General features: G+C 35.7%; 1 protein-coding gene across 1 annotated transcript in view; it reads left to right on the top strand.

The window, feature by feature from the left end:
• Positions 1-20,269, top strand: part of ANO3 (anoctamin 3) — a 256,061-nt gene that overhangs the window by 206,946 nt on the left and 28,846 nt on the right. The window contains exons 14-19 of the mRNA XM_081799084.1: positions 1,582-1,664; positions 2,089-2,229; positions 2,747-2,911; positions 13,955-13,991; positions 18,517-18,628; positions 19,389-19,446. Of these exons, the coding sequence (XP_081655210.1) occupies positions 1,582-1,664; positions 2,089-2,229; positions 2,747-2,911; positions 13,955-13,991; positions 18,517-18,628; positions 19,389-19,446 (596 nt within the window). The remainder of the gene's footprint in view (positions 1-1,581; positions 1,665-2,088; positions 2,230-2,746; positions 2,912-13,954; positions 13,992-18,516; positions 18,629-19,388; positions 19,447-20,269) is intronic.

The following is a 20,269-nucleotide window of genomic DNA, read 5'->3' as shown; positions in this document are numbered from 1 at the left end:
CAATATACTTACTCTATGTTCCACTTATTTTTTAAGTTCTAGATCTCCCTGTTGGCAGCAATGATTATGGCCAACTATTTTTTATAGCAGATCCAGTATTTGGAAAACCTCATTTATCTTCCTGTCAGTGGAGCTTGGCTATCTCGATTCTTTTAGCCTTATCTACTTTCTTAAAACTTTATAGAAAATCAGTAGATAGCACGTATAGTAGGCCTGGGGGGAAAAATTAAAAATATGAAGACTGTATGGACAATAACTAGCAAGAGTTTCAGTCCTGACTGCCATTTATTGGCTATATGATCTCGGACAGAGTAAGTTTATACCTTTGTTTCAAAAATCTGATGATAGTAATACCTGCCATTATCTACTTGTGTTATGAAAGTAACAAAATTAAATCATATGTGAGAAATCACTTTGTACATTTTGAAGTGTAATAAAAATGTAAGTTAATGTAATTATGAACATTGTATTTTCTAACCAGTACCAGGGCTGATTTCTAATTATAAATAAAAAAAGACAACAAAACCTCAGAATCATCTTCCCCTGGCATTCTTTTGCATTGAAAGCAGGAAGAGAATAAACGCAGACTGAGAAGAACACCTCACTCCTTTGCTCCATACTGCTTGTGATGGTGGTGGTGTTTTTCCAAAAGCATGTGTTTCTATGTTTGCACTATAATTTTTCCTTCGTTATAACTCTTACTACAATGTAAGTTAACTTTATTTAGATGACTGTCTCTCTCTACTAGATAAGGAGATCCCTGAGGTTAGAGTGCCTTGCCCAAAATAAGAGAACAGCAAATGGATGGATGGATGGATGGATGGATGGATGGTTAGATGGATGAATGATACCACAGTTTTTAAGAATGCACCTGTGAGGTCTTAATGATGTTTGTAAAGTCTTGAATTCTGTAAGGTGAAGCCCACTTACTAGAAAGAAAATGATCTTTCTCTTAACTGTTTACACAGAAAATCCAGTTAATGGTTCAGGCATTTCTTTAATTTTTCCATTGAGTCCTCTCTAGTCCATGCTGAGTTCACCTAGAATATTCATCCAGGAGTGTCTTCTCTGGTCTTTTTCTTTTCTACCATGGTAACCTTGTGTTTTTCCTCTCTCTCTCTCTCACCCCATTGCTCTCTCGATCCTGGAGGAGTAGCATCTAGTCTTTATTGTCATTCCTGACTGGAGAAGTCTTTCTTTAGGTCTTTTATATGATTTTAAAGAGTCATATATACGTCAAAAGGGACAATATATATTTACCTCACCAATATTGACCTTCTCTTACAGCATCACTTTGATGGGCCAGGCTAGCAAAGGCCTATGCTTATTTAATCCATTGAAAAAAAATTACTCTCTAGGAGTTCATGCTGACAGCAGTGTACAGAGACAGGGAGGATAGGATGAGGGAAAAACAAAAGTCTAATTATATAAATTTAATACAAATTTAATTTATTTTAATAATTTAATAATATGGTAGAAATGCATTAATCCAAAAAAGAAAAGCAATGATGAAAGAATGTGATGCGGTTGGGCAAATAATAATAATGATAATAATAATAATATTATTATTATTATCTATAGCCACAGTCTTCTTGGAGTTTTGGAAAAGGAGAAGAAGTACACTGACCTATACTTGGGACCTTATTGAATGGGAAGAAGAGGAGGTAAGATGTTAAGAAACCAGGAGACAGGGAAACTGGGATAACATATGATGCAGAAAATTATTCACTGTCCTTAACATCCAAGCTGGAAGCAACTAAACACCATTAGGTTTTCCTCTGATGTTTTTTTACTAACAGGATTTCTTATTTCATGAAGTTAAGACAGATCATTGATGAAGTAATGTAATTTTTTTCAAAGCACTGCCATGATATTTCTTAAAATTACATTAGTGGAAAATTGTGTTAATTAAAATATAGTTTAGGGTTTATTTGGAAAATAATTTGCATTTTATTTTTTAAAAGTTACTTCTTTTCCAAGACTTGCTATAAAAGTAGGCCAAAATCCAGGAATTTTGTTCCAACTATTGCATGATTTTTTTTTTTATTTATGACTTTGATAGGTAGGTAACTTTAGTTTCTCTTACAGGAAACACTTCGTCCCCAATTTGAAGCCAAGTATTACAAGATGGAGAGAGTGAATCCCATCAGTGGAAAACCTGAGCCACATCAGCCTTCCTCAGACAAAATCACTCGTCTTCTTGTTTCTATCTCAGGAATATTCTTCATGGTAAAGTACAACCATCAATATCAGAATGTTGTGGAATTCCACATTTAGAAGGACACTCTAAGATACCAACTCATTTTGTGACCCTCAGGGTCAAAGCATATCCAATTCAGTACATTTAATACATACTATTAAACAAAATTAAAATCACGGCAAGTCATTGAGTGATTACAAAGAGAGTTTGGGCATATTTTTAAATAAATACTCTTTGGAAGAAACAAAGACCATCTAAGATAAAATGGAAATTATATGAGTTGCCCTGATGAATTAAAACTAAGCATTCCACTTGAAAGTGAAAATTTGAACAGTTTAAATCTTATAGCATGTATTTTGACTCTAATGTAACTCAATTCCTTAAAGGAAAAAAATTGAATTTATGTATCCTTTCTTGGAAAAGCAAATTCCTTTAGCTCTGAGGCGGGGGTGGGGGGGAGGGGGGCAGTATCTTGGTCTATGGTATTGCTTTTGTTTTGTCAATTATGCAAAATACAGATGTCTTCTCTGGTCTCCCATATTGTAGATTTCTTTGGTGATCACTGCAGTGTTCGCTGTTGTGGTGTATCGCCTGGTTGTCATGGAACAGTTTGCATCATTCAAGTGGAATTTCATCAAACAACACTGGCAGTTTGCAACATCAGCTGCTGCTGTCTGTATCAATTTTGTAATCATTATGGCCCTGAATCTTGTAAGTGTTTACAGTTTTCAAAAGGTTAAAAGGCATGGGTAGAGGAGAGGTCTGTGTTTCCTTCATGCTTGGATTGTATTTACAGGAAGCCAAAATGAGCCCAACCCACATTTTCATCAATGGCAACTCAGTTTAGTGGAAAAAAATTCATCTATTTGGTTTGGATGATGGGGTTTTCTTAATTAAAATCAATAACAGTTGTACTGTCTTCCTTGTCCTTTGAGTTTATTGTCTTGATAAGTGAAAATTTCCATTCATTGAGTGTCTGGTGTGTGCTAGAAAAGGTGCTATGCTCTTTTCATTCAAATAAGGGATTTTTTGGTTCAAAAAACTTAACCTCAGTGGATAATCTGTTACAAAAGTATAGGAAAATCTGTTTGAAATAGAAGGCTTGTTACTTCCAAGGCCTCATGTGAAATAGAAAATAGACAGCTACTCCATTTTTCTTTCTCTGGGTCTAAGCATTTTTCTCCTTCCTTCCTCCCTCCCTCCCTTCCTCTCTCCTTCCCTTCCTTCCTTCCTTCTTTCCTTCCTTCCTTCTTTTTTCAGCACCTTCCGTTTTCTATCAGGAAATGTCTGTCTTTGCTTAACCATGACCCATCTTTCTTTCATGCTGTGGTATTGTAATGATTTTGTTATCTTCTTTGGTTCTAACTATGCAACCATGTTGGTTTCTATAGCCTATTTAACTGAGATCATCCAGTATTTCAATGTACTAATTTTTCAGAGAGAGCTTCTGATCACATACACTGATTGACTCATGAACTCTAGGGCTGAGAGGGCATTATTGTGTCTACATAGGCCCACATCTTCAGCAAGGTCTATGGGTGGGGTCCTATTTTCTCTGAAGACAGGAGGCATTGATTGGCACATTAGGGTAATAATCTCTTTCCTTTAATTCTTCCAACAATGCCACAAGGCCAGTATTCTCTCGATTATGTAAGTAAGGAAATGGATCTGGAGAGCTTAAATAACTTGCCCCAAATCATACATATACTAAGTGTTAATGCTGGTATATTTACATCATGCAATAATGTCTGAAGATAGCTAAGCAATACACAAATAATGATGTTTATATTATGTACAAGTAATGTGCATTTGGGTCTATATGTGGATTGACACTGCTGTTACACGTTTAGCCTGGAGAGGGCTAGGACCATTTAAAATAATCAGAAAAGTGAAAAGTCACTGTGGTAAATGTTTTAATGCAAGGATGATAGTTAATATCTCCTACTGGAGTCTGCTTTCTTCAGATTTGTTTTGCTTTGTAGAAGGAAACTACCGTTTGCAGTATCTCCAAATAAACCACACAGTATTTTAAATTTATGTCCTTGACTCATAGATTACAGTAAATAAGAAACATTGAAAAAACATAATACAAGGATGGGCTGGCATGGCTGGTAGTGTGTGTAAGGTTGCACATTACACAAAGTCACCACATTGACGGGGGAGCCATTCACAGAATAGATATTGTAGATTTTTATATTTTATGGTTATACTCTTCTGGTAGATTGTGAAAGATCTTGTTTCTAACAAAATCAATTGTTTATGACAATTTTCCAGTAAACAGCGGTTATTGAAGTTAGCTTCATTATCTGAGGAAAGGAGGCTAAATAGTTGATGTGTTTATTTCTAGGTAACAATAGCAATCAACCAGTCTGATCTTAAATGGACTCAATTTCTTATCCATAGTCAGCTGGTTGACATAAAAATGACTGGTCATAGTCCTGCTATCTAGGATCTTATAGTCTAGTGGAGACATAGGACACAATGAGGAATGAATGCATCATAGTTGAAGCACAAAATGCTCTGAGTAAAATGGGAAAGAAGCTATCAATTGTATGTGAAATGGGGAGGGGGAGTTGTGATGATGTATCGGAAGACTCAAAGCAAAGAGGAGAGGGTACTTACTCTGATGAGCCAAGAAAGAGCAGAAAGTGGACTGTCATTTGAGGAACTTTAACCCGAAAATGTACAGAACCACAGAAGTGCATGTTCTTTGTCCTAAGGAAATGGTGAGGAGTGTCTATAAAACATAAATTTATGGGAGAATGAGGAAAAAGAGATTAGAAAAGTAAATTAGTGCCTCACTGTGGAGATCTGGGATACCATGTAAAGAATTTGGACATCATTTTTTTTTCTTATAGGCAGTGGGGAGCCAATATAATATTATTATTATTAATATAATATATTAATATAAAGTATATAATATAAAGTATATATTTTTAAATATATTTTATTTAATTTTATTTTATTTAAAAAATATATCTGATAAAGATAGTATCAAGAATCAAACTAAAGAGCAATTATAGCTACACAGGTAAAAATCCCAAGTACATAGAAAAATGTTATCAGGAGCTCTACACTCAGCGTGGAGTCTCCTTGTCCCTCTCCCTCTGCTCCTCCCCTGTCCCCTGCTTGCGTGTTCTGTCTCTCAAATAAATAAATACATAAAATCTTTTTTAAAAAATTTAAAAAATGTTATCAGGAGTTATCTCTGCAAAGTATAGGTGATTTCTTTTCTTTACATATTAAACATGTAGTTTGCATTTTCAAATTTTTTACAATAAGCCCATATACCATTTAAAACTAGTAAAAGGTAAACATTTGATATTAATTTCTGATATTTTAAAGAAATCAGGGATGGCAGTCCAAGATTTGTGTAGGAGGATAGGATTTTTATTGTATTATTACTTAGAGTAGTAAAAATTGGTGAGAGACCCCCTAAATGAACAAATATAAGAGAATATTAATTCAAATTCTATATAATGGAGCATCATGTACCCAATTAAAATGCTATTCTAATATTATTTAAGGACATGACATGCAGTTACATAAAAAAGATATATAACTACACTTGATTCCCATTGCAACACATCTGCGTTTTGAAACTATAAGGAGGAACAATAAAATGTTAACAGTGGTTATCTCTCAGTAGAGGAATACTATTTGATTTAATGTAACTTTTTTGGGTTCTCTCAAATATTTATCTCTATATGCAGACTTCGATTTATAATCAGAAAAAAATAAATTATTTGGAATAAATTAGAAATGGAATGTACTTTATTTTTACTTTATATATGAGTCAGCCATATAACCACAGTCACCAAGGTGGCAATTTTGGCTCACTTTTTAAATTTGGTCTTTCACCAAGTAGAGAAAAGGTTTATCAGTGGGCAAGCGGCATTCCCGAACTCGTGCAGGCGCGCACGCACACAGACACGCGCGCGCGCACACACACACTATTCCTATGTGAGCCCCCTCCCTTCCCCTGCCCTCTTAATACTGCCCAGGCTCTCATCACTTTGTGGTGCCAGTTGCTCAACTTAATGTCCTGATAAAAAGCAGTGGACAGGGCGTCTGGGTGGCTCAGTCGTTAAGCATCTGCCTTTGGCTCAGGTCATGATCCCAGGGTCCTCGGATCGAGTCCCACATCGGGCTCCCTGCTCTGCAGGAAGCCTGCTTCTCCCTCTCTCCCTCTGCTTGTGTTCCGGCTCTCGCTATCTCTCTCTCTCTGTCAAATAAATAAATAAATAAATAAAATCTAAAAAAAAAAAAAAAAGCAGTGGACATTGGACGCAGGCAAAGATTTGCTCTTGATCTGTGTGATCCTGGCAATACCATGTAATATCTTTGAGTTTTAATTTTTTTTATCTTTCACATGAGGGTGATAAAACTAATGCATAGGGGTATTGAAAGATTAAATGAGGTCCTCTAACAAATAAATGGTGCTTAATAAGTGTTAACCTTTTTCCTATTTGCTTCTCTTCAGTTTTTAAAAATTATTTCTCTTTAAAAGCCTCCTATTCTCTTTCTTGCAAAATACCAACATCTTCTTTATTTTTTTCCCTTTCTCTTCATCTTTAAATCATAGAATTTATTTATTAACCTTCAGTCCCAGTTATCAAAATGCCAATGATCTTTTCTTTGGTCTGTCTGAATTCTTCAGACCACATCTGCATTTATTTATAATTTCTTCATTGTTTTTTCTTTAACTGTTACCTATTGCCCATTCATAAATTTTTAAATACTCAGAGTTGTCTGTAGAAAGAGAATCACATCTAAGATGTTGTTTATGTCTTGATCAAATTTATGTCTAAAATATAAGAAAATTTGAAATATTTAATTAGTTCTTGCAAAAATCATACCATCGTGCTAATTTTCAGTAGTCTTACTTGTTTTTTTAATGTATTTTCTTCTTTCTGAAATTTACTATTTTTATCTTTTTTAGTTTTGCATTAAATCAATACATTGTTATTATATAAAGCACCGACAGTATGAAAACATTAAAAATATTAAGAAAAGTCACTATTTTCTACCCAAAATGCCACTCATGTCCCTTCCTATCATAAACTAATTGTACCCATTGGAGGTAATCAATGTTAATGGTTTCATGTCTATTTTTTCCCCTCGCTATCAATTATTAGTGTCTTCAAAAGAGTACCCTGTGTCCCTGGGTTTGACAATTTGTTCCAAAGAACTCCTGATCTTCAAAAACATCTTAAGTGAATTATGAACTAGCCTAATATTTTTGAAGATGGGAAGTATTTCATAGGGAAAATGAAGAAATTAATTGTGTTTTAATTAAGTTTGCTTGGGAAGGCAAGCATGACAACTCTGGGAACAGAACCTCCAGGTCCAGGATTCAATCCTTGGTTCCTACCCAGGGAAATAGCTGTCTTTTCACTTAAGCTGAAGAACATGTCATGATCAGAACCTGTAACTAAATAAAACAGGAGCTTTCACCTTCATACATTTTCCTTACCAAAGGATTCTTTTTATTTTCACTGATAATGCAAAAAATTGAAATTTGGCTGAAGTTTCCCTTGGTGTACCAGATTCCAATTTCATATTATTCCAGTTGCTTCTTAATCACCAGTCCCTTAAACTCAGACTCTGCCTCATTTCCAACCCCCATCCTCAGTTACCACCCCTTCCCTAGAATCACAGTGAACCCACATTCGTACAGTCTTCTCTCTCATAAGCTTCAGATACAGCTTCCTCTCACTAAGTCTGTATATTTAATGAGGATCAATATATTCCTTCTTCCAAAGTATTGCTTTTTACAGAAAACAAAGGCTGAACTAGATGGAGTGAATCTCCCAATTGTAGAAATAAGACCTCTGGAAGCAGATGAGGATAGTATTATTTTTGTCATAAAAACAATCTTTTGAGGTCCTCAAAATCCCACTACCTCTACTTAATTAAATAAAAGAGCCCATGTAACTGCCTAGTGCTATAACTCATCTGTTGTTCCTGATAGAAGATAAGACTGACTTTCTTTTCTCTAAATGTTTATTTCTACTTGTTGGGAATTTTGACATAAAGATTTAGAGATTGTTGAAAGTAGAATCAGCCACAAAACTTCTCTGCCCTTGCAACTAATTTAGGAAAAGAATCTTAAATGGATTTTAGCATAAATGAAGTGAACTACACAGCCAACTCAACAAATGTGAAAGGAATGTTATATTCCTCAGATTTAATCAGTGTAAAACCTTAATGCCCTTCTGAATTTATATATTCCCTTACTACTCAGGATGTTAAAGCATGTCACAGATTATTAAACAGCCCGTCTGGTTTACCTGAACCCACAGGATTAATTTAAGGTCTTAAGCAGATAAACATAGATTAAAACTATTAATATCAATATGCCAAGTCTTTAAAAAAATTATACCACCAAAATGATTGACCTAGAATACCAAATGCTACCTCTCATTATTTTCAGCACATAAAAATGTGCTTTTTGTTTCTTAATAGCAGACTTTGTGATCCTTGTGCTACCATATTCTCCAAATGAGGGTTTGGCCTCAGTCAAATTATTCTATTAATCTAATAGGCTTTTCAGCTGTAATCCATATGCATGAAATTATGACATTTAGGCATGGCAAAATAGTTTCAATTAGTCAAACGCTTTTTTAAATCAGGAACTTTAAATATTTAAAGTACACAGCCAGAAATTTTACATCATTCATTCATTTCTTTTGTCTCTTTCATCACATCAGTGATTGTTGTGAATTTTGCTTCTATAACATCTCTCTTATCTATTCCCTACTCATCATTTCACTTCTACTTCTTTAGTTCAGCTACTTAACATTTCTAGGTTGGACCATTGCAATAGCCTTCTAACTGGTGAGTCTTCCTGTCTTTTTCAACTCTTCTCATCTCCCTTGCACACTGCTCTTAGAAGGATCTTTCTGGGGCACCTGGGTGGCTCAGTGGGTTAAGCATCCGACTTTTGATCTGGGCTCAGGTCATGATCTCAGGGTCATGGGATCAAGCCCCCAGTTGGGCTCCATGCTCAGTGGGGAGTCTGCTTGAGATTCTCTCCGTCTCCCTCTGCCCCTCCTGCTTGTGCTCTCTTTCTCTATGATAAATAAATAAATCTTTTTTTAAAAAAGAAGGATCTTTCTAAATCACAGATTTGATCATTTTATTTTGTACTTGAAAGTGCTTAACGGGTTCCAGTTGCCTCTGGTATAAATTCTAAATTCATTAGCAAGGCACGGAGGCCTCCTGTTATTTAAAGCCAGATTTCCTTTCTTGTCTTGTTTAAAGTTGGATCTCCCTCCCTCCCTCTCACACACCGTACTCCAGCCTATAAAGTCCCTTTCGCTTGCTCCCTGGCATCCTGCTTTTTCACAGCTCTGTCTTGGTCCATAGTGCTTTCTCTGTTTGACTTTTTTCCTTTTATCTCCTTGGAGGCTATTTCTTTATCTTCGAAAATTCCAGTAAAGGATCACTTGCTCCATGAAGTTTTTTCTCGATCCCATATGTAGAATCGAATAATCTCTTCTTTGTGTCTATTCTTCTCACAAGGTGCTTGGACATGCCTAGTCTTCCTTCTTATCGCACTCCCCTGATGGAATTAAATGCTCCATCTTGTGAATGTTCTTTGTTACAGTGCTTGGGGCATGCCTTGTCTCCCATTCCCAGGGTGTAAGCTCCTGACAGCAGGGCCTCCTCACTTTTGTGTCCCCCGGTCTTTGCCTATGCCTAAAAGACATTTCGAATATATTCTTCAAATAAATTTTAAGTATTTTATTCTCCAAGTTTCCTAGCATCTTGAATATTATTCACGTTGCAAAGATCTTAGCCTCTTGAATAATTGTTCAGAATTATTTTTGTTGATGGAATTTTATTTTCAGTGTCTTTCACATTTGCAGCACTTGTGATATTTAAACTAATACTTAAAGAATATGCATCCTCTAAGCTTTCAAAACAAATGGACCATGGTATCCCTAAATAAATATTCAACTTGGGATAAAAAATATGGGTGAAAATAATGAAAATTTGATTACAAGTCTATTTTACAGATCATGAAAGTAACTGAAAGATTGTTTCCTGTACTTAATATGCTTCAAATCACCTGGAACACTTGAAAAACTAGAGACCCCTGAGTCCCATTCAGAATCTCCTTTGTGGAGCTGGGAAATCTGTATATAAAACAAAACATTCAAAAATATCCTCCAAGTGATTCTGATCCAGTCAGTCCCTAAAATAGCATTAGGAAATTACTGATTTAAGAGATCTGAGGTAAATTTGATACACAGACAAGATCAGAAATTACATTTTCAAAGATAAATCGTAAGAAATTTAACAATGATTAAAACTTCACTTTGTTTAACACCTCTTGCTAGACATATAGCTGAAATTCTACAGAATTTGAAAGCAGGAATTACTCTTCACTAATCCCATACTTTTTTTCCTTTATGTTGCTGCCCCTGAAAATGCTATACTACTTAAAGGTGCCATAAGCAGCATGGTTAATGTCAGGTGATATTTCCAAGATTTTAATGAAATTTAAAAATATACAATTATTCCAAAATGTATATTCCTGTTGCTTGACAATCAAACCTTAATAATTAAAGAATAGGTTACAAAAGCATGACAGCTGTCTGGTCTCATGATTACCATGTAATTTTAAAGAAAAAAATAGAAACATCACAGAAGTACATTTGTAGTTTGCAATATCTGGGATTAAGCCAATTAAACCACTTCAACATTGTCAACAAAAAAATGAACTCATGGGGCACCTGGCTGGCTCAGTTGGTTAAGCATCTGACTCTTGGTTTCAGCTCAGGTCTTGATCTCATGGGTAGTGAGCTCCAGCTGGCATTGGGCTCCGTGCTCAGCTGGGAGTCTGCTTGATAATTCTCTCCCTCTGCCTCTCACCCCCTCTCTAAAATGAATTAAAAAAAAAAAAGAATGAACTCCTTTTGGTATTCTGCTTTCATTTTTTTCAAAGATTTTATTTATTTGAGTGAGAGAGCACTGGGGGCGGGGGCAGAGGGAGAAGCAGACTCCTCACTGAGCGGGGAGCTTCCTGTGGTGCTCGATCCCAGGACCGTGAGATCATGACCTGAGCCGAAGGCAAACGCTTAACCAGCTCAGCCACCCAGGCTCCCCTCCTCTTCCTGCTTCTCATTTTTAAACCCCCTGTACCATGTGTACCCTATAGCCAAAAAAATAAAAGCAGCTCTAACTACATTTGAATGAAGTACTCCATGCTGGTTCTGAACTTTTTCACATTAGTGATTTATTTCCATCTCTATGCTCAAATGCTACCCTCTCAGAGAGGCTTTTCTGACCACACTATAAAATAAATGCTCTGTGCCCCCCACCCTTCTCTATGCACAACAGCCTGCTGTATTTTCCCTTTTCTGACCAATTATGTAATTGTCATTTGTTTCTAACCACTGGAATTTAAGTTCCATTAAAGTAGAGACTATTTCTGTCTGTTCACTATGTGGCCCATTAGAAAGTCCAAATGAATATTTTTACATAATTAGTACATATGCCTAAGAATTTCAGCTTACTGAGTGCACTAGTGAGTGATGTTTAGAAGTATAGATTCTGGGCGCCTGGGTGGCTCAGGAGGTTGAGCGTCTGCCTTCGGTTCAGGTCATGATCCCAGGGTCCTGGGATCGAGTCCCTTCTCCCTCCGCCTCTGCCTCTCTCTCTTTCTGTCTCTCATGAATAAATAAATAAAAAGCTTTAAAAAAAAAAGCATAGGTTCCCCAACATGATATATATAGAGAGAGATATATAGATAGTTATATAATGCACATAGTGTAGTGACCACAACTGTCCCTGAACTGCCCCCCCTTATTCTCTCCTCCCCCAAATACATATCCATTTCCCACCTTACACACACACACACACACACACACACACAGCCCATGATTGCTGTCATACACCATACAGTGGATATATCTAAATTACGGTTTCTTGCTGCATTTTGTGGTTTGGGAGTTAACAAGTCAATCTGCATGGGTTGATTTTGTAGCTCATCATCATCGTGGTGGTGCCAGTTAGCTAGTATCTGAGCTTTAGATGATGCAGATTCTCAAGTGCCCCAGAAAGTTTCCCAAGAACAATATTTCCAGGGGTGATACAGCATTTTTTTGTGTGATTTATAACATCGTTCCAAAGGATATTGTAATCCATTGGAGCATCAGCTGTAGATATTTCCATCACAGGTATGCAGACAGGTTCTATGTGCTAAGAATTAGGACAAAAAGCTGAAATGGTTTCTGTGACAATAGCATAAATGGTATAAGAGAGCCATGATAGCAAATCCTGACTTTGCTACTAGTTTAGTAGTGTTACCTTTGGCAAGGTACCTGACGTTCTAAACAATGGTTTCCTGTTCTGTAAAATGGGGATAATTATACCGACGTGATAAAATCGTTGTAAGGACTAAATTAAATAATGGTATCTATAAAGCAACCGCTTGCCACCAGCTGAATAGTTGAAATGGCAGTTATTTAAGTAAAACTTTTTTTTCATTCCCCATGAGGGCACTCAATTTGGTGCTAGAAGTACAGTACTACTCAAGTACTATTTGTTGATTTGTTAACCTATCCTATTATACTCCTTGGAGACCCTTCTGTAATCATCTTACTAAACAAACAGGGCATGGAAAAGAACATGTTACAATCAAGACAGTTTTGGTGCTCATGAATTCAAGGTAATCTTGTTCTAAAATTAGAAAATGGCAGTTTGTGTGTATCATTAAAAATAAAAACAATAGCAACAACAAAATGCGTAAGAGGTAGAATGAGACTTTATATTCAATATAATCTTTCTGTCTCAAGATAACTCTTTAGAGGAAGAGGTAGGTTTAAATCATGGCTAAGATGAATAATCATAATAGTTCTACTGAAAGAAGGTGAACAACTTTTAGAGTGTCCAGATACCCACTTTTAATTTTGCATGCCAACAGGCAGAGTTACTGGAATTTGTAATATAAAGAATAACTTGTTGAATTGTGGGGTTAGTTATATTTACATGCACACATATATACCCACAAACACATACTATCCTTCCGTCTGTAACAAATTTGTTTTCCCAACTAGGTTTACTTGGAATTTTGTGAAATATGTTTCTTTTTCTTAAGTCTGTATGAGTGGTGGGTTGAGTACTAGGGGCAGGGGAGAAGGTGGCAGAATGTGAAAAATTTCACCATAAAACTATCATGCATGTGACTGACTTACGGATTCAACAGATTTGACTTAACCAGTCTTGTTTTAAATAACCACCAAACCACTGTTGTTCTTTAGGAATGCAAACTATCACACTATGTTCCTCTTAGTTTGGAAAATTCTTTGTCAATAGTAACGAATTCAGACTTTCACTCATCCTTCCAGCATAGTAAAAAGTACATATAATTTAGTGATCAAATCCAATGTCAGCCATTGATTAGTTGAATGACTTTTGTTACAAAAAAATTTTGTTTTTTAAAGTCCGATTTCCTTGATTTGTAAAATGGAAATAAAGATAGCTACCCCAAAAGACTTACTCTTACAGAAATCAAGTGTGTCTCTCTCTCTCTCTATATATATATTTATAACATGTTTATATCACATGCATTTAGTTTGTATATATATGTAAAGCACCACATAGTAAGGTTTAAAACATGTTCTGCTTAATTGAAAATGTAGCCACTTTGTAGAATACACGTTAGATGTTTCCTTGAATAGTGTAAATAGCAACCTTTTCTAGAGGAAAGAATAACATTCACTATTTGTTCTCTCATTACAGGCTTATGAAAAAATTGCTTACCTTCTCACCAACTTAGGTAAGTCCTTTGTTTTTACTTCACTCCTTAGTAAAAGAATAACATATGGGCATATCAGTCTGTAGTTGCTTTATGTACTCTAGCATTTTTAATGTCAACTTCAGTTATGTAAATTGTCAATCAAAATGAAAGACATGCATGGGAAGTTGGAGCAAATTACATAACTATAGAGAGGCAGTGCATGTAGCTACAGAATCTCCTTCCTTGAAATTATTAGCAAACCTAGCTCTCCCTATATGGGAGTGCTTTTCTCCCCCTACCTTTTCAGTTCTTTGGGTTTTTCCCCCAATTTTTATTTTTATCAAAATATTGTACTACATATACATAATTTAAAAGACAAAATAATGTTAAGAAATTTATAATTAAGGGGTGCCTGAGTGGCACAGTCAGTTATGTGTTCCTGAGTTTCAGCTCAGGTCATGATCTCAGGGTCCTTGGATCAAGCCCCGCATAGGGCTCCATGCTCAGCATGGAGTCTCCTTGAAATTCTCGCCCTCTCCCTCTGCACCTCCTGCTTGTGCTGTCTCTCTCTCTTTCTCTCTCTCTCTCTCAAATAAATAAAATCTTTTTTAAAAAATAAATGTATAATTAAAACCCATACTCTGCCACATTACCCATTCTTATTTTCCTTTTTCCTGAGAGACTACTTTTTTTTTTAATTTTAGCAATTTCTTTCATTATTTCCTACTGTATTTCTAAATAGCATGTTTCTCTGACACTTGGATTTTTCAGGTTTGGGAAGCTATTGCCTTCCCCTTATAAATGACAAGAACTTAGGTCTTAACGTTCCCTACAGTGTTCTGTCCTTGCACACTTTCCCATCTATCACCTGTTATACCACACACTCTCTTTCCTCCTTCCAAAGTAGTTACAGTCAACAGATTTGAATTTTTAGCCAAATTAATAATTAATGTTTACATCATTGTTTCTATTTAACTATTTTTATATGTAAGATGTGGTATGTACTATGATTGTTTCCTTTCTTAGACAATCTTTATATTTTCATGAAGCTAATAATAGCACTTTTTTCTTTAATTTTCTACATACTTTCTTAATTTATCCCAAACTTTCTGCCTCAACTCTGAATGGTCTCTAAATACTTTCAAAGGCATCAGGCATGCTACTAATTTTATTTTCTTCTTAGAGTTCCCCTTCATGAACCCATTGTTTACTCCACTCTCAAGGGCCTACTGCTTTCTCTCTTCCGTGCTCTGGGAATTCCTTTTACCTTTATTTCTCAGTTGGATACCACCCTTTGGACCCTTCTGTCTCCTTTTGTCTTGACTTAATTCCTTATTTTGCTGCCTGGAAAGTAAATTTCTTGAGACCTTATGTGTCTGAAACTGTTTTTCTCTATCCTCAAACTTGATTTTTGGTGTCTCGGTTTGGGGAACAAAATTTTGATTATAGAGCAATTTGAGCAGTGATCTTTCATTGTTTGAAAACTCACCAGATCCCAGGCACTGAGCTGGACACTCCTCATGCATTTTGTTTTATTGACATCACAATTCTATGACAGTAGGATCCCTATTTTATTAATTAGAAAATGAAAATAAGTTAAATAAGTAGAATTTAAACCCAGATGTGGCAGAGTCCACTTAATTATGGTGGAATAACTATATGACTCCACTTTTGCTTCCCCTATAATGTATTTACAAGTACAAGTAATAACAAAAGGAACATTGTGTAGAGGGAAGAACTGGGTCCTAGGTCAGGCTCTGGAAATAAGTGGTCATATTACTTGGAAATTATGTGACTATGAGCAAGTATTCTCTCTCCATTCTTTGTTTTCCTCCTTCCCCCATTCCCCCCGCTCCTTCTCTTCCTTTGGTTCTTCCTCTGTTTTTGTTTTTTTGAGTCTCAGATTTTGTTATTGGTAAAATGAGAATGATAACATTTCCTAAACTGTTGTGGATTGGCTGCCCAACGTATGACAAGTGTTCAATAAATGGGAATGATCTGTTGCATTGTTCTTAAACCCTGTGAGCTACAGTTTCTGCAGCTGGATAATGAAGCACTTAAACTAGATGTCTGAAAGCTTTCTTCCACCTCTGATTCTCCATATTCATTTGCTTTTAAAGTCTTTCATACCCAGGATGGAAGCAAATCTAAGGAAGTGATTTGAAGGATCATAATAGTAGGAATAGAACAGTTATTTGTGTTAAGTACCAGGAGAACCAAAGTTTGCACTTGATATCTGATTTTTCCATCTATAACTCATGACATAGTGCCTATGGATTCATAACAATTAATAATGAATGGACTATATTAATTTAAATTAGCAAAAATATTAATATTTTGTTTGAAATAATGTCATTGTGTATATAGATATAAATAAGTATATATTTAATATTTGGATATTTATGAGTACATACATAATAAATATATATGGTATTGTATTCTGTGTAATTTTAGACTGTGCAAATTTGTGCTTCAAATTAGAAATTAGGTTTTACTTCCTGGTAGAGGTCACACATTTTTTATTTAAAGGATCTTTTAAACTTTATGTTTCTTGACTTATTTTTTAGCCAAATATTTTATTTTCGAAAGTCACCAAAAAAAAATCAGTTTCAATTCTATTACATTTTTTATGTGAGAAGAAATATATAATATTTGATCCAAAGTAATGTTTTTTTTTCAGTTTGGTTTTATGGTCCAAATAACAAATTATTTATAATAATAAAGTATCCGTAGTATGAATTATCTACAAAAAATGAACATGGATTCCAAGAAACAAATTAAGCCAAACAATTAAGTTTCAGTTTTGTCATAGAGGTCAATTCAGGAACAAGAGCACATATATCAAGAAAATAGTAACAAAAAATCAGATGTTGCCATGTAAATATTAGGCAAACCAGAATTTAAGATCTGTTTGAGTGGGAAAGAGAAATACATCATACTGATAAACAGTCTACCAAGTCAGTGTAATAGTCATGATTTCTATACATCTTTTTATAAACCTTCAAAATACAGAAAGCAAAACATGATAGAAATACCAAAAAAATTGACAAATCCACAATCAAATATAAGCTAGGATATAAAATATTTGAATATCATAACTAACAGTCTCCTCTTTAAATATATATAAACTGTATGCTCAACAAAAAATATCTACTCCTCCCAAACACTTAATACATTGACAAAATATATCCAAGTAATTTGACCACAAATGAAACCAACTTTTTTGCTCCAAAGCAGAAATCACGCAGGAACATTTGTGGATCATGATGCAATAAAATTAGAAATGGAGATCCAAAAACAAACTACACAATGGGGATTTTTTTTTTAAATCCATATTCTCAGTTCCAGATAAGTTTTGTACTAAATTTACAAACTGTTTAGGATGAAACAATCGTGAAAACACAACCCACCAAAACCCTGGGGGAATGTGGGCTCTCTTGGCTGCTCTCACTAGTGCCCACCCACCGGTCAGCCTTGGGGATGCCCCACAGACCCCTGTCACTTCTGGCACATATTGTAGTTGGGCTTGGAATCCCCCAGGACCTATTCCTATTCTGTGACCGGATCATGCACACATTTTGGCCCACCTTTTCCTTAAATCAGATCCCATCTGTTTTCTATCTTCCTTGAATTCTTTAATTATATGAAAATATATATTAGCTGTGCATACAGATCTTCTATCATTATTTGGATCCTGGGTGGGAGCAGGGGCTACAGTCCACCCTGCCATTTTAGTTCAGTCTCTTGCATCATTTTGTTTTGTTTTAAGAGTCATAGAAACATAAGATGTGAGAGTAGACAGGTTCTTGAAATCATCTTGCCTAAACTCCTTGTTTCTTTTTTTTTTTTAAAGATTTTATTTATTTATTCATGAGAGATAGAGAGGCAGAGGGAGAAGCGGGCTCCCCGGGGGAGCCCGATGCGGCACTCGATCCCAGGACCCTGGGATCATGACCTGAGCTGAAGGCAGACGCTTAACTGACTGAGCCACCCAGGCGTCCCAGAACTCCTTGTTTCATAAATGTTAAAGCTGGTCCCAAAAAAGATGTAAAGAGATCTACCTGAGATTACCAGAAAATTAGGTATAAAGTTGAGATAGGAGCCTAGCTCCTATGACTGAGGTAGTCTTCGTTCCTCTTTACCATTGTACTTCAGTCTGTGCAAAATATCCATTCTTCAAAGAACTCTGTGGACAATTTAGGTCCCTATTCAAGCATAGACAGTTTGAGTCAAGGACTGATCCAATGTACCTGGTTATTTCCAAATGACAATAGCAGACAGAATCCTGAAAATCTTTATACATTATTAATAACAGGCATCCTATTTTTGTAGCTGTGGGGAAAGTCTGAAGATTGTATCGTTGGATCCTTTTATCAACTATGTATGTATAGCAGACATTATCATTCACGTTTTGCAGATGCAGACCCTAGAATTCAGAGACACTGAGTGCCTCGTAGAACTAGTAAATGGCTGAACCAGAACACAAACATGAGGCTTCTGATTCTATCTCCATATTTCTTGTTATTCACCTCCTCTATGTAAACACACCCTGTTTTCCTTTTAGAATATCCTCGAACAGAATCTGAGTGGGAAAACAGCTTTGCTCTGAAGATGTTCCTCTTCCAGTTTGTTAATTTAAATAGTTCTATCTTCTATATTGCTTTCTTTTTGGGGAGGTAAGTCAAATTTATGTTCATCATCTTTGCAGAGTGAAAAAGACTGCCAACAGTTCCATTGCCAGTTTGTTAATAGAGGTGGTGAATCCTTGTTGCCTGCCTTGGAAAACTGCTAACCAGCCTTCCCATGCATTTTCCATCAAAAGTCTTAGTACAGTGCTTCCAGCTGCCACTACCAATTAAAGTTGGCATAAAAAAATAAAACCTATGTACCATGCTTGGGTTGGATTATGAGTATCCGGTCATCAGTAATGATTTTGTTAAATAAGAAAATGATTTTTGTATAACCCTAGGTTACATTTCCTTAGTGTGGAAATTTCTCCTACCTACCATGTTAACATTTTTTCCTATGTGTGCTGCACAAAATGAAAAAGAAGCATATTAAACTATGCTTAACACTCCAGCCAATGCCATGGAAACATACTAAAGCTAGAACCATTTTAAACTAAAGAACTCAGCACATTACATTAATATTCATTAGCTAGGTCAACAAAACATTAAAGATCTACAGGTGAAAGTGGAAAATTTCCTTTGGTTGTTTTGTCTATACTTTCTCACCCCATTGGGTGGGGGGAGAATTGAATTCACATACCACTTTTTCCTTTTTAAGTCAGATACTTTGATGTGTAAGCATGGCCAAAGTCTGCAGTTTGGGGACAAGATGCACCAGTGAACATTTATGTCTACCTATCCATGCATTAGTAGATGTTCTTCAGTCAACCCCACATAAATGCTAATGAATTAAAATGGCTTTTTACAGATTTGTAGGCCACCCAGGAAATTACAATAAACTCTTTAACCGGTGGAGACTGGAGGAAGTAAGTAACCTTGTAAGGGTGAATGTGGGACTGGGCGGGGATATGGACCAATGACCATGGGAGGGAAGTGGGTGGAAAGAGAGAGAGAGAAGGTGGGTACATGGAATTTCAGGCATGCTGAAGACACATTTTTGATAGAAAGTTCTTATGGGTTCAGAAAGGAAGGAACTACGTCTTTCAAACAAAGGATATGAACTTAAAGGCTAAACCCGCAAATCCTGACCTCAGCTCTTTAATTTTCTACCAAACCCATTTTCTCCATTCACAAAGCTCAGAAATTTAGCTCCAGGGATTTTTCACTTTGGAGGAATTATTATAATCTATTCCACGGGTTTTTGAACTTTTAAATATGTTAGGTTTCCTTTTAAGCAGGGAAACTTCATCCAAAAGAAAGCTTACTTGAAACACCAATCTATAAATATATAGGTCTATCTCTTCCAAGTCTTACAGGTTTTTTTTAATTTATAATATGTATGTCATGGAAACAAAAGGTCTAGTATCACTAGAGCACAGGGTTAAGCAGATTGTATATTGTCACTGAGACAGACATATGGTCCTCCAAAATGCCAGCCCTTCCCTCTAGTCTATGAGCCTACTTCCTCAGACTTTTGCCAACTGAAACATTTTAATTTTTACCAATATAACATCTAAAAGATACCTCCTTTTGATTTCAGCTCCTTTAATTATGAGTGAGATGGAGAATATTTTTCATATGTTTGTTGAGTATTTTCTATTCCTGTGTGTATGTGCTATCCTTGCTCATTTCCATTAGACTATTTTTCTCTGTCCTAAAAATTTATAAACTAATAACATTAGGCTATAC

The sequence above is a fragment of the Leptonychotes weddellii genome, chromosome 11 (genome assembly GCF_054177405.1).
Source record: "Leptonychotes weddellii isolate Sample4059 chromosome 11, ASM5417740v2, whole genome shotgun sequence".
In the NCBI taxonomy this organism is placed as follows: domain Eukaryota; kingdom Metazoa; phylum Chordata; class Mammalia; order Carnivora; family Phocidae; genus Leptonychotes; species Leptonychotes weddellii.
Note: the sequence above shows the minus strand (reverse complement) of the source record. Positions and strands in the feature narration are given on the sequence as shown.